This window comes from Anopheles coluzzii, chromosome 2, assembly GCF_943734685.1.
Source record: "Anopheles coluzzii chromosome 2, AcolN3, whole genome shotgun sequence".
Classification (NCBI taxonomy): domain Eukaryota; kingdom Metazoa; phylum Arthropoda; class Insecta; order Diptera; family Culicidae; genus Anopheles; species Anopheles coluzzii.
Window position 1 is genome coordinate 14,499,667 of NC_064670.1, and position 12,978 is coordinate 14,512,644.

Genomic DNA, 12,978 nt, shown 5'->3' on the forward strand with positions numbered 1-12,978 from the left:
GCGGTGAGTGAGCGTGAGTGGCCGTGGTCAGCTTCGGGTGGCGACCACCGTGATGCTGCGCGGAGGGTTTTCGATGCAAGGGGGATGTGAGGGGTTATTATAGGGGTGCGTTTGAGGGTGAAAGGGTGATGTGGAGTCCCGAACGAGTGGCGAGTGATCGGCAAAGCGAGCGAAAGTCATCGGGAAGGTAAGTTCCCGCAGAATGCACAGTGGGATTGGCGTTTTCAAAATGAATTTCAACATAAGGGGAATGTTGTCGAGATTTCAAGGAATTGGCTGTTCTGGTTGAGGTTCAATATTACTAAATCTTTGATTGTACCTCAGTTTTAGTCTTATCCTGTTTAAAATTGGTAATGTTGTACTTCAAATAATGATCTGTTCCAAATTGGATCCGCTTGAGCATTACATTCATCGTTTTCAACACTACAATGCAGAAGCTTAAGGCTCTAGGGTTTAAAATGTATTGAATCGTTTCATCGTTAGGGCGGTCTTGTGATACAGTCGTCAACTCGCACGACTTAACAGCATGTCCGTCATTGGTTCAAGCTCCAAATGGACCGTACACCCATACGCAGGACTAACTATCCTGCTTTATGGGTAATCAATAAGTCACTGAAAACCAGGCTCTCACTGGTGGTACAGGCAGAGTCCTTGACACCGATAACGGTTGTTGTGCCAAAGAAGAAGAAGTATCGGATCATCATCATGATCAATAAGACTCAATTGAATTTAAATATGCGTAGAATTGAAGGTATTTTAAAGTTATGTATTTTATCTGGGGGAGATAATCGAAACCTTCTGTTGAGTTCGTAAGCCGTTGAATTTCAAGAGCTTTGATCAGGGACGGATTAAACACTACGAAAACTAAGCGGCCGCGTAGAACCCTGAGAACTCGAGGGGCCCCAAAAAGAAACCCACCACCCGCTCAATCCTTCTCTAGTTTAGAATTACTCATGCAACTTCTCGCTTAACACGTCAGAAAGGACCACATTCGTGTGACAGCTTAGGTCCTCCAATCGTGTTAAGCTGCCACTGGCTTTGATACTACAGTCTCATTCTTTCCTACTTCCTTGAGGATACAATAGAAATTATCTGTTTCGCTCTAGTCTCGATCCAATATGTTATTCCAGTAGAACGGTCAGATCACATCGCTTTTCTAGCCCTTATACAGTCTTGGAACATAGAGTTGCAACGGATATGTAAGGCAACTTCCTGCACATTAATACACAGTTGCACATCAGTTAGCAAAATGATGATCATAACATCTTCAAATGCCCCAGGTTTAGTTCTAACCGTTTCACCAGTTTCTTCTCGTATATATTGGGATATTACTTAACACAACGCTTTGATCTTTTCCAAACTTATACCTAAGAAAAATACTAAAATTGAAACATCATATTACATTCACCGAGCAGCATCTTTCCCATAGTGAGGAGCGTAAGCCACTCAGCTCCAAAGCCCCACCAGCGGCGAACGGACATCGCAAGCACGCAGCTCGTTCCCAGGGCCAAGGCTGACTCTTGCAGGTGGCTCTCCGTCCGTCCATCGGGGAATGAAATGTGAGAGCCCAACCGAACGAGCCTGGGCGCATGTGATGGGCGCGTACATCATCACCATCATCATCACCATCATCATCGCTGTCGGTCGTTTATGACCGTGGCGCAGGTGAGTACCAGCCATCATCTTCCTCTGCGTGAAAAAAAAACGCGCGCGCCCGCGATCTTCACATGTACATACATATATATTTCTAGCGCGCTTTGCACTGTTCTCATCGCCCTGCTGCTCCCCGCTCCGTCCGTTCGTCGACAGTCGGCCAATTTTATGTTTCGCTTTTCTTTCTCTCTGATTCCGCTGCTCTGCGCTTCTCCAGTTCGGTCGTTCTGTTTGCACCCACTGTGGATGAAGGAGGGAGGGGGGGTGGGCATGCAAGGGTGGCATAAAAGCATCCCAGAAAAGCAAACGATCACACCACACAAGACAAACGATCCCTTCTAATGCGTACACTGCTGCCAACTGCCCGGCACGGGAGGGGTGTGGGTTAGCCACGGTGGGGTCGGTAGAGCGCCCAGAGGGGTGTGTGAGAAGGAAAGTAAACGCATCCCGAAAACAAAATGCATCATCCCAAGCGCGTAGGCCCACACACACACACACGCACACAGGGCATGGGATGACACGGAGAGGGCAATGGGAGAGGAGGCGAGGAAGGGGGGTGGTATGAAGAACAGGGATGGAAACAACTCACACACAAACCAAAAGTAGCCCCCGCGCAGCGCGATGCACAATCCAGCACGCTGTTCGAACAACACGATGGCGCTTCTGCATTTTTCATACACCACCACCGCCCAGCATCTTGGGAGTGCAACCCCCCTCCCCGCACGTCCCCCCACACCTGGCCACCCCACTGTCCCCGCAGCCGGACAAGACGTCCCATTGTAATACTTTCCTGCGGCTTGGGATGGTTGGAGAAGCCCACAAAACTAGGACAAGTACCGAGTGGGCACCAAGTGGTTGGGTGCTGCCAATGGCTTAGATTGCCGCTGCCGTACAGGGAGGGGCGGGGGGGATAGATTGAGCTTCCTCTCCTCTTCTCCCTTTCTCACCGATGTATGAGCATTTAGGTGCAGCGCAAGCGATCACGAAATGCGGTCAGAGCTTCCAAGAATGGCGTTTTGGGATGATTTGCGAGGATTATCCGATTGCGATGGTGGGGGGGGGCTAACGGGGTTAGGGATGTTAGGTGGTGGAGGAATTTTTCGTTTCCCAAGAGGTACGACTTTTAGCCCCCGATCCTCTCATAGCGATCCCCAGTGGCATGGCAGTGTCTTACCCGGACGGTGGACACGAAACGGTCGCCAAGAATAGGGCTTAGAGTGCGGGAAGAGCGAAGCACACAGAGAGTGAGTGAGAACGGCAAACGAAAGCTTACCATTCCATTCCGAAACAAGTTGCAAAAGTGAAGAAGCGGTGATTCGACGAAGCTGTCGAACACGGACGAGAACACGCTGGACGCTCGACACACGGTTAGGCAAAACTTTCTCGCCACCACTTGGGAGCGCCAAACGACCCCCTCCCGTCCGTACGTTGGATCAATGAAACAAGGCGAAGCAGCGTGCTGAAGATGGAACTTCTTGCCATACCTTCTATCTACTCCCCTTGCCTTCCTCCGGTTGGATTTACCCCTATCGGGTGATGATCCTCGATCGATCGTGTGCGATTCTGCTTGCCGTATGCTGATGTTGGTACGCTTTGCAGCCCTTAACTGATCGGTTGTTTGGATTGCCGCGCGCGCTTGTATGTGTGTGTGTGCTTTCTTCTGCCTACCCGCGGTTCTCCTTCACCGTGGGCTCCCTTTCCCCCGCACAAAGATTGATCGATATGACCGACACTTCGATCCTCGTTCATCTTCTATGCTCGCGCACGATGCTCGTGTGGCCGCATGTACAGTGCGCGTGTACGCCAGCAAAAGGTCAAATGGGGTTTGAAATATGGAATGACTTTACCTTTCTGCCAGACACACACACATTCAAGTGCGTGCGATTATATGGAATGATGTGCACCCGACGTGGTCATCTGTGGTAAAAGTCTAAGGACATACATATTCGAACGATCATCGATCGATTTGGCGCACTAAAATAGAAACGAGTAGAAAAAGCGAACGTGGAGAGAGCGAGCGTCACGAGAACTTCTTGCCCCGGTTGATTAGCGAGGTCAGACAGGCAGGCGGGGCTGCGGCATTCCTCCCTTTTCTCTTCCCGTACCACCACCTAAGTCACAACAATGTTCAATCCTTTTAAGGGTGGTTTGACCGCTCCCCTTCCAACGCGCGTTAATTGCAATTCGATGCGTCCCGAGCGTCATTACAATCACGTGCGCTGGGGGGTTTGCAAATGAGGTTCTGAATGGTAGGGGGGTGTGGAATGGTGGGATCATTCTGACAATGAGGAACAGCATTTTTTGAGTCGTTTGAGGGGCGAGTTTGCGAATTTTTATGTGCCATTTTGGCATACGCGTACATCGTGTGGCCATTTTAATGGCTCATTATTTCTGTACGATCCGTAGGTAGTTTTGTACGCAAAGGCAGTTGTTAATTTACGGCTTAATTAAGATCAAGCTGCGGATTCGTGTTTGCGGTTGGTCCTTGATCTTGTAGATTGTATCAAAGCAGCCGGCACCGTATTGTGTGATAATTCCTTTAATTTTGTATCCAACGTGTAACTGTTTATTTTTCACCGGATATGGCCAAATACAGAAAACAACACGCAACCCACTTTATCTAGCCCCAACCAACCTTGCCCCCGAATGGTACCGCCAATGAAAGTCAAAATATATCAGTCAATGTCGCCGGCAAGTCAACGACACCTCTTCTTCATCCGCTTCCCATTAGGTCACCCACCCTCCCCTATTACCCCCACCCCCCTCCCTCAACACAAATGGCAGCTTAGTTCCCGCACGCCCGCAGCACGGTAACGCCAATCCGGGATGCATTCGTATGCATTCGTACCGTGCAGCATGCATAATGCACCCCGCAAGCTACTGCTGCTGCTGCTACTGAATAATGCATAGCAGTAGGGAGATTTTGCAAGTAGAAAGAAGGGAGAAAAAAAAGGCAAAAAGCCACCTTTTTCTCGCATAAACGGCAACGAGGAGAAAGCCAAACTTATTACTATTTGCAGCTAGAAACGAAAACTGGTTCAAAGTTAAGGTCTAAGGAGACAAAAGGGGCAAAAAGGCCGCCCGCGTATGCTCGAATGCTTGCTGCACCATCCGCCGTGTCGTGTGCGTTTGAATATAAGGAAAATTTAATGAGAGAAAGAGTTTTCTCACGCGGGTGTGTATGGACTTTTTTGTTGTTGTCTGCTTCATCTTCTTTTTTTCGCATTTTGCACCGCAACGGGTATGCCGGGTACATCGCTGCACATTTCGCTTCGGAGCAATTTGTTTCTTTCTAAGCATTTACAGCATTTTATAATCGGTTGCATCGTTGATTGATGGTGCAAAAATTGTAAACGGGTGGGAAAAATCGTGCCAAGTGCCACAATTAAGCTCACGCGTGCGCCTCGGCTTCGGTTCTTTCGTGGAAATGGGCCGCCGGGGTAAGGCACGACAGGACGCAAAGTGCCGTACTTGTGCAAACTACTCATTGTTTATTTACTCATTACCTTAACACTATCCCACAATAATAAGGTTCGATCTGATTAATAGCTAGCGTAGAATGGTCATCTGCAAATAGCAGTAATTACTGCTACCACCTTCATGTGCGGTTGTTCTAGGATTTCTTCCAGGAGTAGTACATCTCCAGCGGCTTGTTGACCTGTGGTAAAAGAGGAGGGAGAGAGACAAAGGAATGCGAAACTCCGGTTAGCTGGCCGTTTCGGTTGGTAGGAAAAGGTGCGCTCGCTATATGCGTATGTACCACTACCTTCCAAAACTTTTCATTCACTTGCTGCAGCGTCTGATTGCCGCTAAGCACGACCAGCTGGTTCGGCTGCTGTGCGATGTAGATGCAAAAGTTCAGTAACCGGTACGTTTCTGGCAGGGCTGGGTCGAGGTCCAGGGTAAGGCGCATCGCCAGATACTTGCTGAGATGATCAACTGTAAGCAAAAGAAGAGCGTTAAAGTGAAAAGGTCGGCTTGTGTATCACGGATTATAGAGTTAATAAAAGTAATGACTTACTAGTGGCATTCGATGTAGTTTTGATGTATCGGATCGAATTTTCCTTCAACGCTTTCAGCAGCGGATTATCACCGGCCATTTCCGTCGGGTGGGGCTTGAAGACGAGCTCGATCTCGTCGCTACCATGCTCGGAGTTGCCCTCGCCCTCCGTATCGAGATTCGAGTCGTTTTCTTCCGTCCGCATATCCATCTCGCTGTTGCTTTCCGACTCTTCCGACCGCTCCGAGGTCAGCACCGATCGGGCACGCTTGGCCTTGCTGGCGGAGCTTATGTTGGACGGGACCGGCGACGGGGTGCTCCGCACCGATGGTGGATTCGACGACTGGCGCATCTGATCTCCACCGGCTGTTGAACCACCGCTTCCGCCTCCACCTCCACCACCGCCACCGCCACTACCGGTTGTCGCAGATCCAGTGCTGCCCGTACCTGCTCCAGCTGGGGCGGCATTACCTCCTGCAACCTGATTATCCTTGCCCGGCTCGCCGGTACCGTTCGCTGTCGCTGCTGGGGCAGCCGCCGATGCTGGGGCCGCAGCTGCATTGGACGATGAGGTTGGATTGGCGGGTGCCAATCCATCGTTTTCTCCCTTTTGCTTCCGGTTCGGTCGGTTCTGTGACTGGAGCTTGATACCTTCGTTTATCGAGTGTACCAGCGCCTGCTGCGAATGGCTCTGGTTGAACTTGGCCAGCACACGCTCCTGGTGCGCTTCGTACTCATCCCGGCTGGGGTAGATCTTCGAAATGAGCAGATCAAAGTTTGGATCCGGCCGCAGGGAACGCTTCGAGACGAGCTTCTTGCGACAGGTCGGGCACTCCTTGTTGCCGGACCGAAGCGCCGTAATGATGCAGTCGGAGCAGAACCGATGCAGGCACTCCTTGGTCGTCATCGTTTTCTTCAGCATATCCAGACAGATCGGGCACATCAGCTCGCTGTGCAGGCTACGCGGTGACACCGCAATCTCCGTGTTGTCCGTAATGGCTTCCTGCGGTGTACGGTGCAGTTCGTACAGCGACAGATCCCACGTTTTGTTTTGCAAGGGCTCGATGGACGCCATGCTTAGCGGGTTCTGTGCAGTTCACTTCCCTTAACTTGGTCACTTTTGCACGCACGGGTGCAGTTTTTTTAGTATTCTTCTACACGCACCACCCTCACTAATGTTGTGACGAAAACGGCAACAAACAAGGCAAGAGAAAAAATGGCATCAAAACAAGATTTGTTACCAAAAGCACAAGGTATGTACAGACGGGGTGACGGAGTGTTCTTTGACATTCGCAGTCAAACACGGATGATCGAGTGGTGATGAACGGAAGGTAAAAAAACATCTGCTCCTGTGAGCCCGGCGTGTGAATATTATTGTTTAGATAAAAATGCACGTATCGTTTGGTGGTTTTTTTAAGTAGTTCCTTGAATTTTACTCATATTACGGATTCCCTCGTGTACGGTATTCGTGTGTGCAGTGTTGAATGGTTAAATTTGGCGAATCTTCTACATAATGTGGTACTTGTACGGAATAGTGTAAAACATGTTCCTAAACTATAGATAAGAATCATACAATCATTATACATAGATAAGAACAGTAGATAAGCGAGAGTTAGATTGATTCGTACTATTTTTATTGCAGTCTCATATGGCGATGTACCCCGGCACATGGTGTGCTCGTTTTATAAATGTTAATGATATAATATGCAACATTGTAAACTTGTTTCTCTTCTACACCATAACCATTGCAGCGTGACTGGATGATCAAAGATTTTGCGACCTACACCCCATTTAGAAGAGTTTCGTAAATACCCATTATTGGAAAACCATGAATGTTAGTATATTTCATCGATGTTAGAAGGACCCATTTAATGATGCTATGTTTCATCGTATTTACAGTGCCTTAAATGCAGCTGTGGCTGCGATAAACTCAGCAAGGAAGAACTGGAACAGATCATCAATTCGTCGGATCGTGTAAAAGATTTTCTAAAAAACGAAACAGCACGCAGTGTCTTCCGCAGACTAACCTATCCCGAGGAGGATGAATCACAACCTTCCGGCTCGCGGCAACGCCCCGTGGGAAAGAGACCGAAACCCCAGGCCATCAAGTACCTTGAACTCATCGAAAAGTGTGAGGAGCTCATGAAGAAGGCGGATTTGAGCGATGAGGCGGTCGAAGAGTTGGCGAACCATAGATACATGGACATGGAATTGGCCGAACGGTTGGACGAAAGCACTGCCGCTAACCGCACTGAAGTGCTGGAAGCTATCGTGCGAGAATATAGTAACCGCTTGTGCGAGACAGAGTGTTACGAAAAGTTTATAAGCAAGTTAGTCAAAGCGCACGAAGGGAAGCTCAAGATCGAAAAATGATATAATATGGGCTTTTTTTCGTATTTACCATTCATACGTACGAATGGTATGCTTCTCTATTTTATTTAAACTATTTCTCGAACTCGCATTTTTTTACTTTAGTTTACCAAAGACTTTTTGAAGACTTAGCTGAACTGCAAAGCATTAAGAGGCGTTACCCCTTGGATGCATCACACTGAATCGTTTTATTTTTTCCATCTTTAATTGCACTTGAAAGCACGCGCATGTTAGTCAGTGTTTTATATACTTAAATTATTATCCATCCAATGTACCAGTAATGTGTCTTAAGTATCGTTTTAGAGTCGAACTTAAAATTGAGTTTCTGTATTAACGTTTTAGAGCTTCGCATCTCTTCCAGAAGAAGAAGATACTTGGGCAGCTAACAATTATTTTTATTAATAAATAAATGTAAACACGTTTGAATTTTAAAGTCTTTTCTCGCTTTTTCTACAAAATATTACTTATTCTTTTCACAAACATTGAAAAACCTCTTAAATTTCGTGTTTAGTGCACGCTGCCCTATGTCGACGATCGTTTGGAATGGATAATTTACAATGTCGGTTCAGTGTTTCCATTTCACCTTCGAACAGCACGTCGTTAATGAGCTTTTGTGCCAGAATATTCTGCTGCTTGCTCAGGGAACGCAGTTTGTACGCAACGTGTTTGCCAAAAATATCAAATGCATCTTCTCGCTTCGAAGTAAATGGTACATTATTGCTAGCACAGCCATAGCTGGCCCGTGTATCTACTCCCTGATCAATGGAAGAGTATTTTCTTTTCCCAGTGGACGGTTCAGCTACGTTGCTGGAGCCCATACTGCACGGCGAAAGGAGCCGTTCCTCATCCACAGTCGAATCATAATCGTTACTGTCCTGGTATGTTTCATCGTCAATATACTAAATGGGAAAGAAAACAGTCAATGTTATGTTTAATATTCAGATCGTATAACAGCCAGTCCACTCACCTCTATTTCTATATGCTCTACAATCTCTTCCACCGCGGAATCATGTGCCGCAGCACTTGTATCACAGCCATCGTATGGCAATTCCTCATCCTGACCTTTGCCTTCGTCCAGAAAGGTGAACAAATCAAAGTACCATAACGTCGGTTGGTACACATTCTCCTCGCTGGCACCGGAACGAATGGATTTGCTAATCTTTCCTAGCTCCCGGCGGTAGCACGTTCGCAGAGTGTTGATCTTCTTTGTAACCGCATGGCGTGTCGCATTCTTGTCGATTTCTTTATACTTTTGTACCAACTGGTCGTACGCTTTCTGCTTTTCCGCCCGATCGATGTACGCCTTCGAGGTAATGTCCCACAGGCAGGGAAAACTTTTGTACAATAAAATAAATTCCGTATAAAACTGGCGCAAACTATTCGCAGCCATCGGTAGCGCGTCAAACAAATCCTACAACTGCAGGGCTGCTTCGAAAGGGTTGATTTGTTTACTTTCGATTGAACGAAGAATTTTCGAATTTAACGAAGAAAGCAGTTAAAAACTTCCCATTTGGTTCGTTTGATTTTGATTGTGGGCCTCATGCTACCGGAAAATCAGGGTAAATCGAATGAAAATGAAGATATTTAAATCATGCGATTAGATTTAGGAACTCCATCCACAGAAACTCCTCAACATACCTACGTCGCACCCTGAAATTGGAGTCTGCAAAATCGAATGTTCATCACCGCAGCCCTCTTCACCTTGACCACCTCGGCAGCCATTTTTCTTTTTCAAAAGCCGCAACTGTCTGTCAAAGCCTTGTGTCACTTGAATTTTACAAAATAATAACAGCTTTTAGCGGACTTCTGCAGCAAGTTGGTGTTGCAGGCGGCAAACAAATTTTTCATTTACAATATATCCGAAATCGATGGAACGAATCGCTAGGCATGCCGCAGACGGAAACTAAAGCACCTGCAGTTGCGCTTGCAGCATCGTCGTTCACACTGGAAAGCCAAAAACATGCAACGGAAGGGTTGCAGCAACACGCCGTAAACATAACAATGTACGATCAAAGCAGGTTTGCGTATTGCGATGACCATTCTAGCCAATGCTGGAAACGTTTATAACTTTGCTTTCCTTATGAATTGGTACAGGGAGAAGGAATCTTGTGAAGAAACATCGCCACGGTGCTTTCGCTCGACGAGAAGGTAAATTCCGCATTCGCAAGCAAAGTGTGTTGTCTGACCCGGTACCCGGTTGGAAATGTTTTTCTTTGTGTTTCAGCTTTCAACCGAAGCGAGTGTCCGAGTTGCCCCCTCTTGAATCGGATTCCGATTCCGACGGAGATGGAAAGTAAGCGAATACCAAGCGGAAGCTGACAAACAAACATGCTTCTCTGACCAACTTACTCTTTCAGCTTAAATTGTGCGATCCTGAATGATTCATTCCTACTGACGCCGTCGAAGTGCATCGAGGAGGATGACAGTGTGGACAAGAAGATACCTGCCAAAGCAACCCTCCGAACGGTGACGGATGCCGTGCCGAGGTCACGCATTAAGCTGGAAGACAAGCTTCCTGCCGCTTACGCTGCACCGGAAGGCGATCCGAAAACGGTCAAGCGTGCCCCACTGGTTGAACGCACCCAGCTCGATCCCAAGCTGATCAACGATTCGTCACCGACCAAGTCCACGCGCAGCCATGATTCCGGGTATGGTGCAAGCGCAACAGTCGACACGATCGGCGAGCTGGCGGGATCTTTACGCAGACCAACCAACAGACCCGTTCCGGCTGGCGTGCAAAGCCCGACACCGCCGGAGACAGCACTTGAACGAATGGAAGTGGAAAAGAATCGTCATCAGTTCGTGACTCCACGCGACAAGTTTCCGCTCGGACAGCTGCGGGAAACTGGCTCAAAGATGTTTACCTCGACCACGGTGCGCAAATCACGCAACACGATCGAAAATGAGTTCAAGTCGCAGAAGGTTCTGTTCGCGACACCGGTGGTAATGTCACGGCCACCGGTTAGCTTTCTTCCCGACGATAGTCTGAACTACTCGGTGGTCAACACACCGGACGGGGCGAAGGCATCGAAACATTTGTCACCCATCAAAGAGCAGCAAAATATGGCCAAGCGATCGACGCACCAGCTCTTTGGCGGGTTGGACGTGCCTGATAAGGTGGCTGCGCCGAATGTACCGGCTGTGGCCGCCCCGGTACCGGTCGAAAGGATGGTTGAATCCGGCGAAGCACAACAACAGCAACCGAAGGAACGGCCAATCGTAATCAATGGGAAGGAATATCTGGTGATGAAAAAGCTAGGATCTGGTGGATCGAGTTCCGTCTTTCTTGCCAAACAGGTTGCGACGGGATTGGAGTGTGCTGTTAAGGTATGTGCTTCCTTTAGCCGGTATTTTTGTGCAATCACTAAACGGCTGATTTGTTCCGTTTATTTGTCACCCAACAGCTCGTCAATTTGAATGGAGATGCAAATCTGGTCGAAGGCTATCTAAACGAAACGAAAATGCTTGCAAAGCTGCAGACGAACGAGAATGTGATTGCTCTTTACGATTAGTGAGTAACAAGTCCCTGCGATTATTTAGAATTTCACAAATTGATACTGACAAGGGAACATGCTCTTTTTTCATTACAGTGCCCATATCCCTGAAGCAAGCCAACTGTTTCTGGTGATGGAACGGGGCGAGAGCGATTTGCATCGAATCCTGCAAGGGTACACATCGGACATTCCGCTGTACACGCTGATGAGCATCTGGTATCAGATGGTGCAGTGCGTGCACTACATCCACGGCGAAGGCGTCATCCATCTCGATCTGAAACCGGCCAACTTTCTGATGATTCGCGGCCGGCTGAAACTGATCGACTTTGGCATTGCGAGCAGCATTTCGTTCGATTCGACCAGTATTATGAAATTTTCCCAGGCCGGCACATTCAACTACATCAGCCCGGAGGCACTGATCGACACGTCGAGCGAAATGAGCCCGGCCAACTCGCAGCCGCGCATTAAAATGTCGAAAAAGTCCGACATCTGGTCGTTGGGCTGCATCCTGTACCTGTTGCTCTACAAGCGGACCCCGTTCGCGCACATCAAAAACGTCGTGACGAAGGTGAACGTTATTACGAGTCCCAACACGGTCATTGAGTATCCACCGCTGGCCAGCTACTATCCGTCAATGCTGCTGGACATTCTGAAACGGTGCCTGCGGTACGACGCCAAATCGCGTGCTTCCACGGCGGATCTGCTAGAGTATCCGTATCATATGGTTATCCCGCTGAACAAATAGGATGGTCATAAATGTTTCACAGGCATGGCATGGCTGGCTCAGCGTACGTTTGTATTTGGTATTCTATTTATACTGTTGATGATTTTTTATGTATACTACACTTTCACCCTAACAACTATAGCGCATTATTAAGAGGATTTATAATACTGTATCGAATAAACCACATAAATGACGAACGAAAACATAGGTATTGGGTGCTACACAAAACTACACATTCTCTTTTTTATTGTACGCTTTAAAATATCTACATATTTAGTGTTCAATAAGCAAGTTTCGGGGAAAAGAAAGATAGAATTGCTCCGAGTTGGTTTTAAAACCGATGAATCCGTTTAACCCTTTTGTACAATTCAATTTTGATTCAGGGCAATGCTTCGACACATTTCATTTTCATTCACCAACTGCTGAACCGGGCATGTATAAACGCAGCGCAGAACTGTCAGACAACAGCCCTTTCTAGAAAAGTGTGGAAAGAACAGGTTCTATCACTCCACAAACTGGACCGAATGACATCGGAAATTAATTCGAAATAAAGTTACGCGAGAAATTAGATAAACAGCATATAACATTAAAGAAAAACAATATTCCCTCATTTGGTAGCGTTAAGCCGTATGAATTTAGCTAGGAGCTCACGTACGGTCCTAGCGACACTAATCGATTAGGAGCAAACGTCACAAGACCACGTTCTTTGACTTCCTTTCAACTGTCAAACGTAGCGC

At 47.6% G+C, this 12,978-nt stretch overlaps 4 protein-coding genes across 8 annotated transcripts; 2 read left to right on the top strand and 2 right to left on the bottom strand.

Moving 5' to 3' along the window:
* Nucleotides 1-5,121: 5,121 nt before the first annotated feature.
* Nucleotides 5,122-6,881, bottom strand: LOC120950621 (E3 ubiquitin-protein ligase RING1). 2 transcript variants are annotated; one of them, XM_040368807.2, is made up of 3 exons: nucleotides 5,675-6,881; nucleotides 5,420-5,592; nucleotides 5,122-5,311 (listed from the first exon to the last, which is right to left on the bottom strand). In XM_040368807.2, exons 1-3 carry the CDS (start codon nucleotides 6,726-6,728, stop codon nucleotides 5,267-5,269), a joined length of 1,272 nt encoding a protein of 423 aa, XP_040224741.2. In that variant the 5' UTR covers nucleotides 6,729-6,881; the 3' UTR covers nucleotides 5,122-5,266. The 2 variants fall into 2 exon arrangements, with proteins under 2 accessions (XP_040224741.2, XP_040224740.2); XM_040368806.2 differs by having other exon boundaries at nucleotides 5,417-5,592.
* Nucleotides 6,882-6,975: 94 nt separating this feature from the next.
* Nucleotides 6,976-8,449, top strand: LOC120950624 (uncharacterized). 4 transcript variants are annotated; one of them, XM_040368810.2, is made up of 4 exons: nucleotides 6,976-7,171; nucleotides 7,296-7,343; nucleotides 7,405-7,487; nucleotides 7,553-8,449. In XM_040368810.2, exons 3-4 carry the CDS (start codon nucleotides 7,482-7,484, stop codon nucleotides 8,024-8,026), a joined length of 480 nt encoding a protein of 159 aa, XP_040224744.2. In that variant the 5' UTR covers nucleotides 6,976-7,171; nucleotides 7,296-7,343; nucleotides 7,405-7,481; the 3' UTR covers nucleotides 8,027-8,449. The 4 variants fall into 4 exon arrangements, with proteins under 4 accessions (XP_040224744.2, XP_049462322.1, XP_049462323.1 ...); XM_049606365.1 differs by lacking the exon at nucleotides 7,296-7,343 and having other exon boundaries at nucleotides 6,976-7,189; XM_049606366.1 differs by lacking the exon at nucleotides 7,296-7,343 and having other exon boundaries at nucleotides 6,976-7,177.
* Nucleotides 8,450-8,468: 19 nt separating this feature from the next.
* Nucleotides 8,469-9,484, bottom strand: LOC120950622 (uncharacterized). The gene is made up of 2 exons (XM_040368808.2): nucleotides 8,991-9,484; nucleotides 8,469-8,922 (listed from the first exon to the last, which is right to left on the bottom strand). Exons 1-2 carry the CDS (start codon nucleotides 9,411-9,413, stop codon nucleotides 8,518-8,520), a joined length of 828 nt encoding a protein of 275 aa, XP_040224742.2. The 5' UTR covers nucleotides 9,414-9,484; the 3' UTR covers nucleotides 8,469-8,517.
* A 92-nt stretch (nucleotides 9,485-9,576) lies between these two features.
* On the top strand, nucleotides 9,577-12,471 carry LOC120950550 (cyclin-dependent kinase 18). The gene is made up of 6 exons (XM_040368675.2): nucleotides 9,577-10,026; nucleotides 10,118-10,171; nucleotides 10,248-10,316; nucleotides 10,381-11,350; nucleotides 11,428-11,534; nucleotides 11,614-12,471. Exons 1-6 carry the CDS (start codon nucleotides 9,911-9,913, stop codon nucleotides 12,260-12,262), a joined length of 1,965 nt encoding a protein of 654 aa, XP_040224609.2. The 5' UTR covers nucleotides 9,577-9,910; the 3' UTR covers nucleotides 12,263-12,471.
* The last annotated feature ends 507 nt before the right edge of the window (nucleotides 12,472-12,978 follow it).

Bases quoted from the DNA above. Each gene is read 5' to 3' on its own strand.
- LOC120950622 (XM_040368808.2), bottom strand. From the start codon at position 9,413: ATGGCTGCGAATAGTTTGCGCCAGTTTTATACGGAATTTATTTTATTG. The intron at 8,923-8,990 runs GTGAGTGGACTG...TTTCCCATTTAG, and splicing joins TAGAGCATATAGAAATAGAG to TATATTGACGATGAAACATA.
- LOC120950621 (XM_040368806.2), bottom strand. From the start codon at position 6,728: ATGGCGTCCATCGAGCCCTTGCAAAACAAAACGTGGGATCTGTCGCTG. The intron at 5,593-5,674 runs GTAAGTCATTAC...TTTTGCTTACAG, and splicing joins AACTACATCGAATGCCACTA to TTGATCATCTCAGCAAGTAT. The intron at 5,312-5,416 runs GTGGTACATACG...CTTTTACCACAG, and splicing joins ATGAAAAGTTTTGGAAGGTA to GTCAACAAGCCGCTGGAGAT.
- LOC120950550 (XM_040368675.2), top strand. From the start codon at position 9,911: ATGCCGCAGACGGAAACTAAAGCACCTGCAGTTGCGCTTGCAGCATCG. The intron at 10,172-10,247 runs GTAAATTCCGCA...TTTGTGTTTCAG, and splicing joins TGCTTTCGCTCGACGAGAAG to CTTTCAACCGAAGCGAGTGT. The intron at 11,535-11,613 runs GTGAGTAACAAG...TTTTCATTACAG, and splicing joins GTGATTGCTCTTTACGATTA to TGCCCATATCCCTGAAGCAA.